Raw genomic sequence first — 21,366 nt, forward strand, 5'->3', positions numbered from 1 at the left:
TGGCCTTGAAAAATTAGAGTGAAGGATTTCAGAAGGTGAGAAGCAGGCATCACATCCTGTTTATTTATTTTGCAGGCTTGAGAAGTTCTGAAAAATGATCAGCTCAAGAGTCAACTGCCATTTTACATCCAGAAAACAACAACACCTTATGACCGCTTCCCCCATGTGATCAACTTCTAGCAGTTAAAGGCGAGCAGTTCAACAACCTTCAACAGTTTCTTATTAGGTAAATTGTAGTATGCACAAACTTCAAATGTCTGTTATTTCGTTTTCAAGAAATATTGGCTCTTCATTTCTTTTCATTTTTCCAACGTGAGTTGGAAAGTTTTTTCATTATAGGGTTTGGTCAGTGTTTCCATGGAAATCATGTTTTATCAATGTATTTCCTTTTAAAATGTGGAGGTTTTCCGTTTGTGCTTTCTTGTCATCTAAGGAAACTGCATAGCTGGAGGAAATATACATAGTAGAATTCAAAGTGGCAGTTAAACTTGGATATAGCTTCTCAGTACACACATCAAAATATTGTTAATAATAAAAATCACAAAATTTTTGGATTATTTAGTTACCTGCCTTTTGATTGATCAATAATGATTACTCTTGTCAACAGGCACGCTGAGATTAGAAGAAACACTGGCAAGAAAATAAGCTGTGGTACTTAACAATATTGTATTAAACCAGTTTAAAATGGAGTCATGTTACAACTTCAACAAATGTTGTGAGAAAGTCTTCAGTATGAATTTAGTAATTTCTAAAACATATTATTGACTTAAACTGCAATTTTTGAGATAATAATGTCATCAATATGTCAATTTTGATTTTTCCACAGCGTTTAGTTAGTTTCGGTTTAATACGCCATACGTACAGGTACAATAGTTAAGTAAAATTTCACAAAATCTATCTCAAGTGTTAAGGTCTAAGAGCTCATTAAAGAAGTAACGACAAAAAGCTCCTAGAGCCCTCTGCAATATGAATAACTAAATTACAAAATAAGAAGATATAAAGAAAGCCGCACAGCCAGAGTATGTGGGGCAAAAACCTGTGTCCTTGTCCATTTCTTTAATGTTTAGAAAAATAACGTTTGTATATCCGGAGAGGAGGTAGGAGGGAGTAAGATCACTCTTCCCCCCCACCCTCCCAGGTTTAATTTATTTATATATTCAATGTTTTTAATACAGAAAATGTACAAGGTTGAAAATTTTAGTTTATTTGATCGACTGGTGTAATAACGGTTTTCTCCAGATAGTTTTTAATTGATGTTTAAATATCTTATTTACCAGTTCTCCACTTTTAAAGTGGTTGGTTTTCAGGATTATTTATTTGTAGCGTGGTAGTTTTCCTATACAGAATTTTGAACATGCTTAGAGTTATATTTTTGTTAAGGAAGTTTTACCGATTAAATAAGGTTAATGGAAGGACTTTTTGTGTGAGTTCAACATAGACTTCAAATTTTTTGTAGCGGAGGTAGAGAATCGTGTATTTCATTTTTACAGAAGCATATCACCTCGCTCTTGGTGATATGCTTCTGATTTTTAATAATGTACATGAAAAAATTACTCGATGATGATCGGCTGAGAGCAGTGCAGTTCAAGTGTAACACAGTGCAAAGAGTGTAACACCGGTGCAAATTGCACATCGCAATTCTTGAATGTGATTGGCTGAAACACAATAGGAAATTTTCGAAGCCAATGATATTACGTAAAAGATGAGGAAAATTTTGTGCAGAAGCTTTGAAGAAAGTTTTCTCGAATGAGGAAAAATGGCTTCAAGAAAGGTCTTTCGGCACTTCCTCCACGAAAACTTTGTCATGTTTGAATTATGAAGTAATCACACGGTTTTTCTCGTTCAATTTGCACGCTGAAATTGCTTTCGCCGAAGCGGCTCGTGCAATTTCAGCTTTTTGAAAAATTTACTCGGGTAAATTAATTCCAAATTGATTACCTATACTAATTATTTTGTCCAGGGAAGTGCAGGAGGGTTGGGAGAGGAATTTTTAAGTTCTTCAAATTATCTCTGCCTATAGGGAAGTGGAGGTTTTTAAATAGGACTTGAACCACCATGGACAAAGTTTCCGGAAGAGTACAGGATTGTGGATGGGTGTTATGCTCCCTGCCTCATTGGGCCCTTTGCAAGTTACACAGTGGGACTTCCAAAACAAATGAACTCACACCAGTCCACCCAGACTTTCCATTGTTTTGAAAGTCCCACTGTGTAAGTTGCATCCCAGCATAATTAATTCCGTACCATGTGACCGGATCGTGTAAAGGGGCCATTTTCTGTTTCAGGAAAGAGCAGGAAATTGAATGTAAGACCTTCTTCCACTGTGGGATTAAACATCTTTGCATTACTGTCTGCTTTGAGAGTGGGAATGTTGATAGGAGTAAACCAAATTGAAATGTAAAAGTAAAGGACAAAGACAAAAGTTCAACCACATTCACCTTTTCAGATTCTGCGGCATATTTGCTTCTCCTTTTTAAAGTTTTTAGTTATTGTTTATTATAGGAAGGTTTTAAGAGCTTATTGGAGCCTAGCCTTTAATTTGCTCTTAACACCCTCTTTACATCACTGAAGTCTACTTTTGTTAGCTGCAAAAATCTTGTTCTTTTTTTTTGCTATGCAGTTAGTTCTCATACATGATTTTAATATTGCACTTCTGCATGATCGTGCCATACTATCAGGATCAACTGATTTACAGTAAAATGTTTTTTATTTGTCTCAGTTTATTGCCAAGTTCAAAGCATTTAGTTTAAAATGTTTCTGCACTTGACTTGTTGCCATTCTTTGCTGTAGTGCTGGGCTATTGTTCATTGTCTTGAGTATTCCTCAGCCTACCTGGTGATAGAATCAGAAAATAAAAGGCACATTAGGACTTGACAACTAAAGTCAACATGTCTTAATTAATTATGTGGTGAACTGTTCAAATGTGAGCACTGCTGTGTTACTAAACTGCATTTCTTGTTTTTTTCACAAAAAAACTTTTAATTTTCATAGTAAGGAAGAAAAAGCTAGGTTAAATGAATGACAATCAGTATAATGGGTTATTTACAAAGCACGAGGGCAAGATGGCTGGACATTGGCCAAGTTTTTTTTTTGCGTGTGCATGAACTGAGACAGTCCAGGTCCAAAATCTGTTAATTACACATGGAAAATAGAATGAGGGCAACATCCAGGCATTTTGACCAAACAACGCTTTTGGTCAATAAATAAGTTATTAACTGGGGAAAGAACACTATTTCCTTGAAGGACACGTACTGTGGGTAATCCTAAATGGGCAAAATAGTGGCATCTTACACTTAAGAGAAATTATTGGATATCATTATTTGAAGGAAAGCTCATAAGAACTCTACTAACATAACTAGTATATTCACTCTCAATTCTATGGGGTAATAGCTGATTTGGCCTTTGGCTCGTCAGTCTAATTTTACCTTGTCCTGAGTGTCAGAAAAGAACTAGTGATCCTCCATAATGATTGCCATTCTGTTTCATCTTGTCCAGTGTAAGAACTGAAATAGTAATTCTCTATACTTACTGTCATTCAGTTTTATCTTGTCCAGTGTCACAACTGAAATAGTAATTCTCCACACTGACCATCGTTCAGTTTCATCTTGTCCAGTGTCACAATTGAAATAGTAATTCACCACACTGATCGTCACAACTGAAATAGTAATTCTCCATGCCAAATCTTACTCAGTTTTATCTTGTCCAGTGTCACAGCTGAAATAGCAATTCTCCATACTGTCGATCAGTTTCATCTTGTCCAGTGTCAGAACTGAAATAGTAATTTTCCATGCCGATTCTCACTTAGTTTTATCTTGTCCAGTGTCACAACTGTAATAGCAATTCTCCATACTGATCGACATTTAGTTTCATCTTGTCTAGTGTCAGAACTGAAATAGTAATTCTCCACACTGATAATCATTCTGTTTCATCTTGTCCAGTGTCACACCTGAAATGGTTAATCTCTATGCTGATCGTCCTTCACTTTTATCTCGTCCGCAGTGTCGCAACTGAAATAGTAATTCTCCATATCAATTATCATTCGGTTTTATCTTGTCCAGTGTAACAACTGAAATAGTAATTCTCCATACTGGATTGTCATTCAGTTTTATCCTGTCCAGTGTCAGAACTGTAATAGTAATTCTCCATACTAATTGTCACTCAATTTTATGTTGTCCAGTGTCACAACTGAAATTTATAGTAATTCTCCATACTAATCGTCAATCAGTTTCATCTTGTCCATTGTCACAGCTGAAATAGAAATTCTCCATACTAATCATCATTCAGTTTCATCTTGTCCAGTGTCACAACTGAAATAGTAATTCTCCATACTAATCGTCATTCAGTTTTATCTTGTCCAGTGTCACAACTGAAATTTATAGTAATTCTCTATACTAATCATCATTCAGTTTCATCTTGTCCATTGCCACAACTGAAATAGTAATTCTCCATACTAATCGTCATTCAGTTTCATCTTGTCCAGTGTCACAACTGAAATAGCAATTCTCCACACTGATTGTCATTCAGACTCATCTTGTCCAGTGTCACAACTGAAATAGTAATTCTCCATACCGTCTTGTTCAGTTTCATCTTGTCCAGTGTCACAACTGAAATAGCAATTCTCCACACTGATTGACATTCAGTTTCATCTTGTCCAGTGTCAGAACTGAAATAGTAATTCTCCATACTGATCATCATTCAGTTTTATCTTGTCCACTGTGTCACAACTGAAATAGTAATTCTCCATACCGATTCTCACTCAGTTTTACCTTGTCATGTCATAACTCTAATAGTAATTCCCCATACTGATTGTCATTAAGTTTTATCTTGTCCAGTAAACAGTAATTCTCCATACCTGAACTAGCAGTTTCCCACATTGATTACCGATCTTGTTATTTTGTCAGTTGAAGATTAGAAGAGTAATTTTCTATAGTAATTGCTTAGCTGTCCATTGTCAGAACTCAAATAGCAAGACTGTCATTCGGTTCTATCTTGTTCAGTGTCAGAACTGAAATCGCCACTCTCCATTAACTGATTGTCATTAAGAAATATACATTAAAGTTTAAGCAATTTTAATAACATATTGGAACCAGGGTTCTCTTTTTTCCTAACACCCATGCTGTACTGCTTGACAGCATACATTTCCAAAGTAGGATTTGCCGCCATGTAATTTGGGTCAATTTTTTCATACAACACTGTATTTCACTTTTAGATCTAAGTTTTGTTAAAACCCCTAGCTATTTTAAAGTAGAGCTCCAGCGAGCAGAGTACCATAAATATAGGAACAGAACCACATGCATGCATAGAAATAGAAAACCATGCAACTGTTTTACATGGTCAAAGTGGCTAGCAGCAAAGATCACAGGCACATGAAGCCACATTCCAGCTAATAGGTCGATCAAGGTAAGCAGCCTTGTTTTATGGCATACATCTTTGACATCATATATCTATGTTATGGCTAAATATTAACACCTGTCAAAACAAGGTATCTGCTGACCAATACCATGTGACCATATTACAGGCTCAGGTTTAGAGCTCATCAAGGTCAAATGTTTTTTTGGGAGTTGACTGCTGCCCAGGTACTGGGTAAGTTATAATAATCAGGAGCTTGGCTTAATCTATAAATTAGTGTTCTTACAAAATTAGCTCGTGGCAATGCATTTGTATTGCCCACCACGGCTATATTGTACCTACACATGGTTGCCACAGACATCATCATCATTATCATCATGTGTTTTTCCTGACAAAAATTTAACTTCCCTGACCAAATAAATATTTCTATTAGGTAAAATATGTCAGATAGTAGCCCTCTCTAGCTTTCCCTCACAGCTGCCCCTTCTAACCATTCATTGAGGTTGATCAGTCAGACTTCAGTTTTCAACAAAGTTGAGATCAGAGAGACCCAGCCTTTACTGGTATTTAATCAGTTGGGTTATAGTTATTTCAGTTTTGCAGGACTCTTCTTCAAAATGTCACTTTTTCTCTGCCCTCAAAGAACTTTTTTCCTGACCATTTCCTGACATGCAGCAACCCTTTTATAGCTATCTTGCAAAATGAATAGATAAAAAAATGAAGCCCCCAACCATTAATCCAACACACAGTTTGTGACACCTTGTGATTCTCTGAAGAAATTCATGACAGACTTTTTTTCAATGGAAAACACTCAGTTTCTTGCTGACAAGCCTCAGCTTCATCTGACAACTTGTTCAAGTCCTATCAGTAGCATGTTTCCTGGAACCCTCAACATCCCTCTATCAAATTCACCATAGAAGTGGACACCAATAGTATGGTACCATTCCTTGAGAATGAAACAAGGGTGCAAACTAGAAAGAGAAAACTCTTGTTTCGCTGTGAAAGCCATGCATGTCAACCAGCCAACACTCCACTATCTGTGCTTATCACCACTAAGGCTGCAGATAAACAACCTAATCAAAATGACAGCAACAAGAACTAACAATCCTACAAAGGAAAAGGTGTGCAAAATAAGCACCCATCCTGTTTATAAATATCGTATTAAGACTTTCTTGTTTAAAGGAACTTTTTAACTTATTTCTGTAATTTATTTTTATTATGTTATTTATTTTTAATAATTTTTTAACAATATTATCCAGCAATGTATTTTACAGTCATATCATTTTATAATAATAATAATAAGAATAACAATAACAATAACAATAACAATAATAACAACAACAATAATAATGATGATGATAATAAGTTAATATTTTAAAGGAGACCTCCAATCAGCTAGAGGTTGTCTTCAGGAGGGCCCTCTAAAAAGTAAAAGCCTAAAATATACATTAATTTACTAAAATACAGAAGTAAAAAAGGCTGGCTAAAAACTCGAGACTAAAGCTAAGGTTTAAAACTAAAACTTGGATAAAAAATACTACAATTAACTAAGGTTAAAAATGGTTATTAAGTACAAACTGCTTCAGATTGTGTTTAAAAATCCTTTTTGGCATAAGTTCCTTAAGCTCACTTGGCAGTGAGGTCGAATCGCTTATTGCTTTGACATATGTTTTGTTTCTGCCCTATTCCACTCTTGGCTTGCTATACTTTAAGCATGTAACCATTTCAGGTATTGTAACCGTGTTGTTGGCTTATGGTAGATCTGAACACTTAAAAATGTTCGGGCATCTCTCCTTTCATTGCGTCTTGCACAAAACAACACTGATGACCAAAATGCCTCACATGTAATGGGACCCACCACTTTATCCTGCACATTCAAATGTTTTGTATTATAATTTTAATGCGCAACTGAGCATTACATGGAGGTCTGCTCATTATAAATTTTAACTAATTTTATTATGAGCATCAATTTTCAGCCAAAAGCTTGGCCGAAATCGTGAAAACAAATATTGATTTTGCTCAACCCATGAAACAAATCATTTAATGCAACAGTCTAATACTAGTATTATGTATAGATTACAATTCCTTCAGGCCCTTGCCTGGTTTGGGTTAAGACCCTAAGGTTGCCATTGCACCTGAGTCCAAGAAAATGAACATTCTTTCAGGGTGGCATTAATGAAGTCAAACATGTCATTAAAGCAAATCATCGCTAACAATGAACTTGAGATTTAAGTAGACCACACTTGGGACTACATACAGTGTCCTTGGATGGATTGCTCATGATATTAGTTTGCTCAGCCATAATCTTTGGCTTGTTACCCCAGAATTTCCTTCCACTTGAATATTCTCATTTTGAGAAATAAAACTGAGAAATTAAATAAAATGTGTTTCCTACACCATCCCATTTGGTTCAGAGTAACTGAACATGTCAATAGGAACTTTGATACTAGAAACTTCTTTTAAAGTAGATGTGCAAACTAGTGATGTTACATGTACATGATCACCACTCAATTTCTCATTACATTATTTCTATGAATACTCACTGAAGTGGGAGAGGCATGTATAATTACATTTCAATTTTAAAAAAAAAATCATCAGCATCCATTCATCACGGAATTGCTCTCTTGACTGGGAACATGTTTAAAGGTTAGCAGAACAGCGTCTAGCGTAGCTAACCATGAGTCCCTAGGACATGTTAAGTGGTCATATCTCACTGGGTCACTGATGTGTGCCATGCTCTCCTGGAGCCTAATGCCTTGCAGCCTCACTCTTTCTGGCACCAATTTTCACTTCCTGTCTCCAGTGGGTATGGATCCTGACACACTCCTTTCAGATTCAAATCAGTGCCAAACGCCAATCACACTTGCAAAAATCTTTGAGGTGAAGATGAAGGTTTCCTTGTGGTCTAGAAACCAATAGTCATTTCTCAATAAAGAAGTTTTTTGAGGATCACTCCATTGGCCATGTTGTAGGTGCCATCATGATCAGGTCAGCAGAAAAGCGGAGTCATAGCAAGATGTAAAGACTAGGGATCTGCTGATAGTCAAAGTGGTTGATATCATAAGTTGATTCAGGCATGTAAAAAAATAATCCAGATAATAAATGTGAGGGTAAAAAAGCCCATTGTTTATGCAAAGCTACATGTAGCTCTGACTGCTTTGAAAGCTTCCTTCAGAATATGCTGTAATCCCTTGTGTGGGATTTCAATGTCAAACACAACATGAAGAAAGAGACTGAAAAAGACAAAAAAGTAAAGGAAGGAGCAACTGCTGTGACATATCTAACATTCCAGAAAGAGTTTAGAAGACACAGTTCATATAAAATTGGGGGACCATAAAAATAAGGATTATCAACAGATACAATATTGTAAATTTGTTCTCTTTGCGTATTCCTTTCTTAATATACTTGCTTCTACTAAGTACACAATCATATGAAGAATTAATATTTACTGCATTTATAGTTTTAGTTTTCTGCAATAATTTTCTGATTGGTACAAGTCTTAAAAGATTTTTTTGACAGAACTAAAATACACCAACTAAAATAAATAATAATAATAACGTATAAATAAAATGGCAAATATTATGCTTGAGGCATCTGTATCAGTCACTCCACCAAAATATTTGTGGGTTGAGGGTGCTGTAGTGTAGTTATCACATGCAAATGACATTGCCTCAGCTTTAACCGACACACTAACCAGTATTAGTAGTGATGTCCACATAAAAGAGGGATCTCAGGTCAAAACACCCGACAGGATAACTTCTTGACCCATCATCTTGACTTCAGAAGACACAGTTCATATAAAATTAGGGGACCATAAAAATAAGGACTACCGGTATCAACAGATGCAATATTGTAAATTTGTCCTCTTTGCATATATATTCCTCTACTATCTGGCACAATCTCACAACAAGCCCATCAAATGTACATATTCAGCTTGATTAGAGAGTCAACATTTCACCCTTGTAAACAAAAACAATTTATGTGGCATAAAATGGTCAAAGTAAGGCAGATTTGGATCTTTCCAGGGTCTTGCTTTTCTTTATTAGTTAAGATAGCAAAAGACTATTCATCACTTTCACAAAGCCATCTCCATCATACCACAGAGTGCAGTCCAGCCTGTACTTCCTTTGAATTTTAATGTTACACTTGATGGCAGTAACATAATAGTTGTTGAAATAATTCCCGGCAGGCAGAGACATTTCCCTTCATATTCACAGGTTGTAGTGGCACCTGCTAGTGTAGTGTAAACTGACATAATGAATGAAAAGCTCTGTATAATTAAAAGTTCTAGTACTTTCAAAAGAAAAAAAAAATCATGTCATCACACTCATCTGCTGCTAATGAACACATTTCTTGAATTTGTTCATCTCTGACACCATGTCCTCTACTCCTAATGCTTGAAATATTCAAGTCAGAGGCCAATGCACATGAACCTGGAAGCTTGCCACAGGTCCATAGATCTTAATGCAAGACACTTAGAAACTATTGCATTTAACACAAGCGTTAGCTCTGAAGTCAACAAATGCCATGTACCAACAAGGAAGCCTGGGACACAGTGCTTAATTTTAAAAAAGTAAAGCAGTTGTTAAGATCACAGAATTTACATGTATATACAAGATGGAAGGTCTGGTAACAATATTAATGGCTCATTTTGGCTGTGTATTATTTTCAGTATTATTTTATTCTTGCTCAGTAATTTTGTTTGTCTCCAAATAGAGATAGATGTTTCTTTAATTTCTTTTTTGGATTGAGGCATGATGTATGATTGCTACACACATTTTCACATTAATATTCTCAAGTTACATTTCATAGTCAACATACAATTCCTTGCACTGGGCCTTTCATAAATTTGTGTATTCAAGCGTATGGTTATGTGGCTATGTGTAGGTCTCAACTGGCAGCACTTTAGAGTCAGATATAAAGTCTGAACTGGTGTCAATCAGAGATTTGTCAGTATTTTTGTTTGAAAAGTGAATCTCAATAATACCCCACTTAAACTTATTTAAAACATCAGGCTGATGTTTACATCTGTAACAAAATTATATATGCAACTCTAACCTCTTATCCTCGCTTTACCATTTGTTAATAATTTTAGAATGAAATAATTAGTAATTATGCATGTTTCTATATGGGTTGTTATAAATAATTTCAAACAGTTTCAAATACCCTTTTTAACTGACAAAGATGTGAGTCACATTGAAACACGAATTACAAATTACAAAAAGAAAACAATGTGATATTTTTAAAATTGCATTCATTTAGTAATTTAATGCTTCAAGTCAAACTTTATATCATTTAATGATATTCCACTTTAGTCAAATTTTTAACAACATGACTCAACAGTCAAAAAGAGCAGTTTATAATTGAGTGTCCTGCAAAATGACTATAAACAACATCAAATTATGCAAACCAGTGACCTGAGATCTTGAGGCAAATACATTGTACACATAGTTTAGTCATGTTTGCACAAGTTGGAAAATGAATGTCACCAAGTCGCAATAATTGTTGTTTCTTAAGGCAACCGGTTGCTTTTTAGAGCAGCAATGTGAAATTTTAAAAGAGACGAAAGAGTATTTTAAATTAATTTTATGATATAGATAACTCTATTGTCCCACTATAGATTATAGAGTATGTTTATCATCAAATCCTTAACTTGGTGACACCTGCAAACATCTCTGTCTGTCTTTTGAAAGCAATAATTATTGAATGAGCAAGTTTAGAGGCATATTTTAGCACCTGGTGCACTGCAGGTGTAAAATATACATGCATAAATGCTTAATTACAAAACAATAAATGATACGTGAACAATGTAAAAGCAGAACTAGATTACCACAAGCAACTTAACCCACACCACATATTTACACATGGTGTCACACAGGGCACTGGTTGGTGTTTCACTTTGCATTAACTTCAAGCTGTTGCATCTGACATTCCACAAGCTCCACCATCATTTGCAGTCTTCTCATAACATCATCATGTGCAGTTGAATTCCTCAAGCTTCACGTAGTTGTCATGAATCATACCTGTTTTAAAATACCTCAAATAATACTTCAAATTAAGTTTCAGGAATTCCATCTTAAAAAGCATAACTTTACCAGTAAACAGTGCCACAATCACAAATGTATATAGTAAGAAATAGACAATAATTTTTGACAACAAACAAAACCTGGGAAGGAGTACGTGGCTGGGTCCTTTGGCATTTACAATGGCTGAAAACAGTCACACAGTTATTTACATTTTCAGGTCTCTTTCTTGAAAGTTAAACTCACATAGTTCACCAAATTGAAGGAAATAAGATTTGTACTAAACAGAAAGATGTATTTTTTTGCAATCAATCAATCAATCAATAAATCAATCAATAAATCAATCAATCAATCAGTCAGTCAGTCAGTCAGTCAGTCAGTCAGTCAATCAATCAATCAAAATAATTGGGTCAAGTTAAGCTGCCAATTAGATTGTATCCACGTGGTTCATATAGACTTCTGTCTTCAGATGTTTTTGTTTGAGATTTTTTAAGCCTGCACAATTCAGCAATTGAAATTTAATCAGGATAACATTGGTCTGTGTTGGTGCAAAGGGGAGAGTTGCAAAATACAAAACACCCAAAAACCTTGTTGAGGTGCAATGCTTTGATAACTTAAATAATAATCACTTAATATTACTAAAATACAAAATCTGGTACACTGTACCCCCCAAATCAAAAGAAAAAAATAAGTTCTTCTCAACCTCTCCATGTCTATCAGGCTTCCTAAGTTAAACTGCAGTGACAAAATATTCTTTAAATGTTGCCAGAGGTCTAAATAGCATTCATGAACTTCTCAAGACAATTTGAGGTCTGGTGACAAAACTTACTCTATACAATTTATAAGACCTTTTAAAACATCTTGCAACAGTCCCATCATTGTTTATACAGTGTACCAGACAAATAAATTGTGAGAGGTGGGAAAGGACTTTTCATGCTTTGCTTACTGGCAACTCTCAAGTCAATTCATTGCTAGCTGCTAGAATCAATCAACTACATGTACATGTATCAAGGCAGGTTAAATTTGGCTGCTTGAATATCCAAATTGATCTGTTACTTGTTGTTGAGCTTTTGAATCAGAATTCTTCATGATTTAAAGTGTCAACACAAGTGTGCATTGTCAGCAATGACTTTTTGCCAATGTTGGGAAGGGGTACTGGAGTAGTGGAGGGTTGGGCAGGGGTGGGGAGTTGATGGCTTAATGATTAGTCAGTAGGACTCCCGAACAATGGGTACAAAATGGAGCCTAGGCTTGGGTCACTGTGTCATGTTCCAGGACAAGACACTTGACTCTCCCAGTACCTCTTCCTTCCAAGGAGTGGAAATGGTACTGACCGATTGTGAGGGCGACCTGACAAAAAACTGGGGGTAACCTGTGATGGACTAGATCCCACCCAAGAAGGGCAGTGATACCCCTTGGCACTTCATGTTACAGGGACCAGAGTTAAGCACCAGTACTGATGAACCATGTGGCTTCTCCTTATCCCTAAGGAGTGGAACAGACTTCCTTGCACTGTAGCCAGTAAAAGTAATCACTAAAGTGTTCTTGTTCCGAGCCACAAAGACCGGAATAGGGATTCAACATCCTGTGTGAAGCAAACCTTTTGCCATAAAAGTTTAACCCCCTTGACTGGATGTACCAACAAGACTTTCAAGTAAGGGAGGGAAAAGGACATTGGTTAACATGCACTTCAAACAGACAGTTACACAAGAGACGGCTGGAAATGCAGAATGACAGATTGGGACCAGGGGAGTAGTGGATAATGGAATGACGAAGGGAAATTGGAGATTAGTGCTCCTTGAGTGTGGTTGTACAGTCAGCTTGATTCAAGAACCCAGAATGGAGGACAATCCCCCTGTAGTGATTTGGTCAACACATGGCATTGTGGTAACCAAGGTCATGATCCAGATCTTAGAAAGAGTAATTTTTTTAATTATAGAAAAAAGACAGGCAGCCTTTGTAACAACAGTTATTCCTTTTGATATTCAGATGACACATCTGATAGGGACGAAGCTCCGCTTTTGTTTTTTTTTTTGCTGAAAATTGGGGAAATAATGCATTCCATGCTCAGTAAAAATAATGTTACGTGTTCCACGCCATAATGGTAGCAGGAAAGATGGAAAGCGAGTCATGGTGGGTGATCTTTCTTCAAGACTGAGACATTTCCATCCTTCCAGCACTCAGTTCAAGATGTTCAAGTGTATCTCTTGCAGGAACTACAATGCAGGGATTTTCTGGCTGTGATGAAGCAAAATCATCCATGCATTCAGAAGAAGTATCAGGTGATGAACTGACACATCTTGATGAAGAAGTAGCCAACATCAATTGCATGAACTGTGGAGGATTCAGGTTGTCTGCTCAAAGGTGTTACGACCGGTCAGCAACAAAGATGCCGCATGTGCACCCCTGCCCGCGCCTCCAACTTTGCCTCCAACCATGCGCTCCGCTGCGCCATCACCACATCTGCATTGCCTCCACCTTTGCTGCCATAACACCTTTGTGCAAAGCATTGTGAATCATCTTCAGTTCATGTGACTGATGTAAGCTACTTCCTCATCAAGATGCGTTAGCTCATTACTTGAGACCTCTCCTAAATACATGGAAGATGATGCTTTGTCACAGCCAGGCAATCCTTACACTGTAGTTCCTGCAAGACGTACACTCAAACATCTTGAGCTAAATTCCAAAAGGAAGGAGAAGTCTCTGAAATGAGAAAAGGATCACCAACCATGACCTACTATCCACCCCATCTGCTGCTCTGTTATGGCTTAAAACATGTGACATCATCCCAACCAAGCATGCAATAAATCATTTCCCCAATTTTCAACAGCCAATCAGAAGCTGTGCATCATCCAAATGAGATGTGTCATCTGAATATCAAGCACAAATACCGGCAACTGTTGTTTTATTACCCATCTTTCTCCTATAACAAAAACGCTCATTCAGAGATTTGAATCCTAACCTTGGTGACCACAAAAACATGTGCTAACCATATCACTGCTGAGGAATTGTCCTTCACTGTAGATTCTTGAATCAACTTGATGGTACAACCAAACTCAAGGGGTACCATTCCCTGATTCCCCAACCTCATTCCACAATCCACTACTCCCCTGGTCCCAATCTGTCATTCCACATTTCCAGTCATCTGTTGCATAACTGCTTGCTAAAAGTGCTTGTTAACAAATGTCTTTTCCCTCCCTCACTTAAAAGTCCTGCGATATATTCAGTGAAGGGTGCTGGACTTAAATGGTGAAAGGTCTGTTTCACACAGGAAACAAATCCCCCTTCCAGTCATTATGGCTAAGAATGAGAACATTCCAGTGATGTTTTCACTGGCTACAGGGCACAAAAGTCAGTTCCATTCCTATGGAATCAGAGAAGCCAGATGGATCATCAGCACAGGTGCCCTACTCCAGTTTCTGTGACAGGAAGTGACTAGGAGTGTTGCTACTCTCCTTGGATGGGATGGTAGTCCATTGCAGGTGACCACCAGCAATTGTCAGGTTGCCTTCACAAATTGGTCAGTACCATTTATACTCTTCGGGAGGAGAGAGGCACTGAGAGGGTAAGGTGTCTTGCCTGAGAACATGACAGGGTGACCCTAGCTTGGGCTCCATTGTGGACCTATTGATCGGGAGTCCAACTGACAAACCATTGAGCCATCAACTCCCAACCCCCACCCATCCCCCCCTCCCTCAGTACCCTCTCCCAACATTGACAAAAAAGTCATTGTAAACAGTGCACACTTGTGGTGAAACCTTAAAATCATTTGTGAAGAATTCTGATTCAACACCTCAACAGCAGGATATTTAAGCAGCAAAATTTAACCTGCCCTTAGCTGATACATGTAGTCAACTGATGCTAGCAGCTAGCAATGAATGAACTTAAGACTAACCAGTACTTCAGGTGTGAATAGTCCTTTCTTACCTTTCATAATAAAGTTGCCTGGTATACCCAATGATGGGGCTTATGATGGAACATTCCAGGTTCTGCTTTACACAGGACAAAGACTTCCTAGCAACTTTGAAGTAGAAACTGAAATGGAAATTACCTTTGAATGAATGCAGAATTTTCAGAAATCTATAGAGGCAATTCTCAAAGAAAAATCATAGGGTCTATTGTAAGTAAGTACATGTATGAGCAACATTATAAGAGGAAAGCATCTTCTTTAACAGTTGCTTTGGCTCACAGTACAAACTTGGCAACCTTCATGTATCGAGTCTTACAGAATTTGTACTCTTTTCCAGAAATAAATTTCCAGGACTTTTCTGGTACTCAGATTATTGATTTTTCCAGGACTCTAAAATTTACATTAACCCTTTCACTCCCGAAACTTCAACGTTAATTCTCTTTCCTGTTGGTCCTACATTTCTTATTAGCTATGATGTAAGTTCTAAGAATCTGGTGTAAAATCAAACAATGCATCCCAGGAATTCTCTTCAACTTTAATCAGAAAACTATATTTACAGTGCATACTTCAAGTGAAAGAGATTTCCAGCACTTTCTATGACCACATGTAATAGTGTCTTTGGCTTGATGGTTGCATGCTGAACTCAGGATCAGGCAGCCTGGGTCCATGCCCTGGCCGAGAATGTAAGTGTTGATGGCATGGTTTATAGTAGAGGTAACTTCCTGTGACCCATTACATGCATTTATATGTGGAGGACAACCCCATGAGGTCTGACAAGTAATTCAGTAAAGATGTGTTGCCTTTAATGTTGTAGCAGAAACCTCAAGTAGAAAACATCACAAATCCTGCATAAATTTGTCATTAAGGTTGATACCCAAATTTACTGGTGGCAATAAAACTGTTGCTTAATAAAAATATTATTAGATAATGCAATATCCCTCAATCATTGTACAATGGACGACAAACACGCTCAAATGCAGGGGAGAATGTTTTGCAAATCCACCCAAAAGCCAGAAACTACAACAAAATGAAGGAAGGCGACTAGGAATTTTGCAAAAGAAATCAATAACTGGCAAAACAAATATCTACCTTCTAATGACAGAGGTATGATGGATACTTGACTTGAAACTAAAGTTTGCGTTTCATTGAGGTTAGTTTAGCCACGTTTAGGTACCAACTGGTCAACGGTTGACCAAGAGAACATCATTTTCAAAAGGAATGAAGCAGTCTATTTAACATAAGTAACGGGTTTCCACTAGTTTATGACCATAACGCACACAATTAAAACATTTATGAGCTTACCTTATTGAAACACATCGCACGTTGCATCCATTTGCTTTTCATTGCTTTCCCAAAACGAGCGTTGCAAAACGTTCATGTCAAGTGAAACAAACCTTGCAGTAGACGACAGCAGCTACAGTGTAGCGACCTGGCAAAGTTACCTCCAGTTCACCGTAAACTAAACATTTAGCAACAAATTTGGTCAACTGAGCTGACCTTACTTGATTTTTAAAATCTCCCGCGCCATTCAGCAACATCCTTCATCTTTTCTACTACCCAGAGTGCCCCGCGTGAATGTGTGCTCAGTCTCGTTTGCCAGCGGTTTGCCTCAAAGAAAGGAAAATAGGCACACTTTGTTCCTCCTTACATGAAGCAAATTTTGTTTCATGCTTTGGTTCAAAACGGCCATTCAAAACGTTTTTGCGCCATTTCCGATCGAGATAGACTAATAGCGGAGCTCCTGCGCGCCGAAAGCCCGCGAGCGGGGTCCCATACCTTAGAAAATTTGGTAACCCATCGATCTCAAACATTTTGCTTGTCACGTGACTGTCCGTTCGTACGTCCGTGCACCAAGCCCCATACCATGAAAAATAAGAGAGTAGCACCATTACCTGTAGCCTGCGAACGCAGACGTATTTCCGGCTGTCGCTTGTCTCTGCCGAAAATAACGTCTGCGAACCCGAGCCAGGAAACGATTTCTGTGACGTAATGACTTTTGTTTCTCTTTGGCCAATCAGATTCCATGATAGAATGAAACTCGAGTGCTCCTCGGAGCGAATACCTCGCGCAGTAGTTCTGGGGCTACTTGAGCTAAACTGTGATTGGCTTAAAATTCCTACGTCACAGAAATCGTTTCCTGGCTCGGGTTCGTAGACGTTATTTTCGGCGGAGACAAGCGACAGCCGGAAATACGTCTGCGTTCGCAGGCTACATTACCTGATTACCAGGCTCGATTTCCGCCGCTTTCTCGAGTTCGGGGGAGGAGCGCGGGCTCTTTTCCCAAACAGCGGCTGGTAATCGAGCCTACACCAATACCACATATAGCAAAGCCTCGTTCGTTCGTTTTGTGAAAACGAACTCGTGCGTAAATATCGTACGTCAGCACTTTCCATGATGAAGTTTGTTTATCATAAACAACCTGAGATTTTCTTGAAATTTAAGATGATTTATTAAATCGCTTTTACAAGTATCCATGTGGTTTTGAAAGCTTGCTAAATAACTTAGAAAAAAAGTGCCTTACAAGTTAAATCAAGGCTTGAAATAGTAAAATAAAATGCTGATTTGAATTAACTAAGCTTACAGCATGAGATTTTGGAACAACGAATTAGTTTTTCGTAAGTATTCATTCAAGAAATATACTGAATAAAGAGGAGGAAAAGCTCGAAAAAAGATAAGTACTTAGCTTTTCAACGAAGCCGACTCTTTCTATGTCAAAGGTGGACTGTCTTCTTCGTCTGAACAGTCACATATGCGTTTTGTTCGTTAATACGTTTGTGGTTTATGTCCTTCTGTTGACGACGAGGACGAGTTGATCTTGATGGTGAAATTTACTCCGTAAAACACAGCACCCTTGAATAGCCCTGCTGCTATCGGCGTTGTTTGTTGTTTTGTTGTTTACGAGCTTAAATAGTCTACATATCACGGTTTTCGATGCCATCTTGACGGGTAGGCAAAGCAGTCAGAAATTACAGTGTTTGTATGGGAATCCGATAACAAATAACTTTTTCCAAAATTGAATTTTACACAATCTGTGAATCGCGACGTTAAAATACTAGGTAGAAGATTGTATTCTTCTAGCTTGGCTAGAGGGCGCTCAGTTAATTTTTCTAATTTTCAATACATTTGCATGTAATTTTTTTTCCAGCGAACGCGTCAGCCAAATTTACAGACAAATGTACGGAAAATTAGAAAAATTAACTAAACCTAGCCGTCAAGATGGCGTCGAAAACCGTGATAAGGTCTATTGAACTTTCATCGGTAAATGCCCAACTTAGCTGTCAGTTTTCAGCATTCATTGTGACGCTGCGCGTTTCTCATTCCCCCGACGAGTTGAACGCGTGAAAATAACTAAGAAGACTAACAAGTGCAAGTATAATTTGTACTGGTTTTATTACATTGCAAGAAGTCATAGTAATTGTTATCTTTAATATTGATTTATTATTTATTTATCTACTTATTTATTTATTTATGTATTTATTTATTTAACCATTTATAAATGACTGATACCCGATCCCCGAACCTCGATCCTCGATCCTCCATCTTTGATCCTGAATCGAGCAGACTAAATCAATTATCTTTCTCGCTGTAGCAAAGACGTTTGTGATATGAATTGAAGTGCGATCATGTTAGCAGACATTTAACCAAGTCGGGGAGGAACATATAGACCGGACTCGATTGAGCGGCGGAAATCGAGCCTACCGCAAAGAGTAAAAAAAAAACAACAAAACCTCAGAAAATAACCCGTGCCATTTAATAAAAAAATATTACCCTCGACCCTCGACATAGGACCCTCGACCCTTGATCCTCGACAAAAAGATATACTCATTTTTTTTCTATCTACTACAATAGCTGTTATTGCAGTTATCAGCGTCTTGACACACAAACGACGCGAAAGGGTCAATACTGCATTGTATTGACCCTCTCGCCTCGTTTGCACGCCTTGTAAAACAAAGGAATATTTGACCGCAGACTCAACTGCAATAACAGCTACTGCTGGTTTTCCTTGTCACGCTAAGAAAAAGTAAAATTGTAAGCATTGAATGAAGGAAGTCAGACTTCTAAAAAAATCTCAGAATGACAAATTCTTTTCAAGGTACGTGATAGCCTTCTTGCAGCCATCTTGATCGCTGAAAGAGGAAATGACTACCACTTAGACTAAAGTGTTACAGGTTTTACTGTGCTCGAGACAGCACCCTGACGGGCGTGGCCAATGAAGGTAACCTCCCTTAAACACTCTCATTGAACAAGAGTTTAAGAGATACCATGCATACGTGACTCGTTTGAGGGGTATCTCAGTTTGTTCCCGCCATTCATCCTTGTCTGGGTCATAACACTCAATCTTTCCTCTTGTTCCACTCACAGACCAAACACAATCGTTTAGTACATACAATTTGCCATCGACACACATCATGCAGCCCTGTCGGGTGCGTGGGATCCTCAAGCTTGCTATGAATTGCCACTCATTTGTTGTTTCGAGGTAAACCTCGCATGTTCTCTCCTCATGGTAAGATTTGCCATTATCCGTGATAAAAAGTCTCCCGTGTGCGACAGCACCGTAAGCCCATTGTCTGGCTTTCTGCATGTCAGGTATCTTGTCCCACTTGGTTTTGTCAAGGTCATACCTGTCTGCATCTTTCAGCTGCATGTTGGATCGTCTGCCACCAACAAAATAGATGAAGCTGTCTTCGGCTACGATGCAAATTCCTTCTCTAGATCCCACGTCAAATGACGAAATCTCTTCCCAAAAGTTTGTTTCAGCTTTATACTTCATGAAATGGGAAAAATGCTTCTTCCCACAGCGAGAGCTTCCTACGACGCCGTCTTCTGTTCCACTACAGCGTAGTGCAACACAGCCAGGGCAAGACGTGGAATTTTCCGTCGCATAAGCGTAAATTTCATCATCATTTCTAACAAAGAGTTGCTGGATATCTTTTCCTCCTTTATATGATAACGAGCTCCAGCGGTTAGAAAAAGAATCATAGCGCAACAGTTTATACTCACTTTTTGATAAGAAATACAGTTTACCATGACAAGATATTACTTGGTCACACAACGGGCTAGTCTCACGCAATTTACACCAGCTGTTGTCACGTGGGAAATAACAGAGCAGTTGATCTTCTAAATTGTGCTCGCAGACTAGTATAACAGGGATCTCAAGCGACTTTCTGGGGCTGATAGAGAGATTGTCGTAGTTTTTAGAGTCAACCATTTCTAAAGTCTGCTCAACAAGATCTAGACATCTTTCATTAACTCTCACAAGATCATTTGTCATGATATCTCTGTGAAGGTAGTCACGCGTCACGAAAGGAAGGCGCAGGTGGTTGAATAGGGTTTCGAAACACTTCTTTCGCTCGCTTTTGTCGTGATCGATCCAAGTTAAAAGGATCTTGAATACGTCTTCCTCGGCGCTAACATTTATTTCGTCGCTTGAAATCCAAATTTCAACATTCTCGACTGCCAAGTCCAGAAACTCTTTCGTTTTCGCTACAGCGGTGAAATTTCCAACGATGAATTTCCAGGTGTCCGAAAAGAGTTCTTTGCATTGAAATCTTTGTGCAAAATAGTACGTCGGAATGCAATTGAAAACATTTAACTTGTTTGCTAAGAATCTCCCAGCGAGATATTTTAATTGCTGGATCAGCATATAGTCAGCTATCGCAATGATTTCCTTAGCCTGGTTTTCGGATAAAATGTCAACGCTACCGGTGTAAATAAACTCCAGGACATCTCCCAAATCGGCCTTGCTTAGCGTTTCAAACCTTACTATTCCTTCGTTCCTCTCTCTCATATTGGAGTTTAGCAGACTCTCAAAGAAGTCGCTTGATTTTGACAAATTTTTCTTGTGGGCTTTGACAATGCCATCTTTTACCAGCAAAGTGATGTCACACGGTCCGTAGAACTTTTCCTGTGGAATGAAGACATCCTCGCTGCTGTTAACACTAGCAGGGATCTGCTGGGCTTCCATCTGAAATATCCTAACTGTTAAAATGTTGTGGTCTGTTGTGGTCTGTTGTGCAGATTTGAAGCTAGTTGTGTTTCAAAACAACAGACCTTGCGTCATTACAAACCATTATAATGTTAAAATCA

General features: G+C 38.0%; 1 protein-coding gene and 1 long non-coding RNA gene across 3 annotated transcripts; both read right to left on the bottom strand.

The window, feature by feature from the left end:
* Positions 1-2,420: 2,420 nt before the first annotated feature.
* LOC149098315 (uncharacterized) lies at positions 2,421-12,490 on the bottom strand. 2 transcript variants are annotated; one of them, XR_016203714.1, is made up of 3 exons: positions 11,177-12,490; positions 3,423-8,382; positions 2,421-2,829 (listed from the first exon to the last, which is right to left on the bottom strand). It is a non-coding gene; the product is annotated as an uncharacterized LOC149098315 (long non-coding RNA). The 2 variants fall into 2 exon arrangements; XR_016203713.1 differs by having other exon boundaries at positions 2,686-2,829; positions 3,423-12,490.
* Positions 12,491-19,429: 6,939 nt separating this feature from the next.
* On the bottom strand, positions 19,430-21,244 carry LOC110050566 (kelch-like protein 23). Its single transcript, XM_020756494.2, has one exon. The coding sequence runs from the start codon at positions 21,242-21,244 to the stop codon at positions 19,430-19,432; it is 1,815 nt and encodes a 604-aa protein (XP_020612153.1).
* Positions 21,245-21,366: the final 122 nt, after the last annotated feature.

Source organism: Orbicella faveolata, unplaced genomic scaffold (genome assembly GCF_042242905.1).
Source record: "Orbicella faveolata isolate gen_17 unplaced genomic scaffold, um_ofav_v1 contig_46, whole genome shotgun sequence".
Taxonomy (NCBI): Eukaryota; Metazoa; Cnidaria; class Anthozoa; order Scleractinia; family Merulinidae; genus Orbicella; species Orbicella faveolata.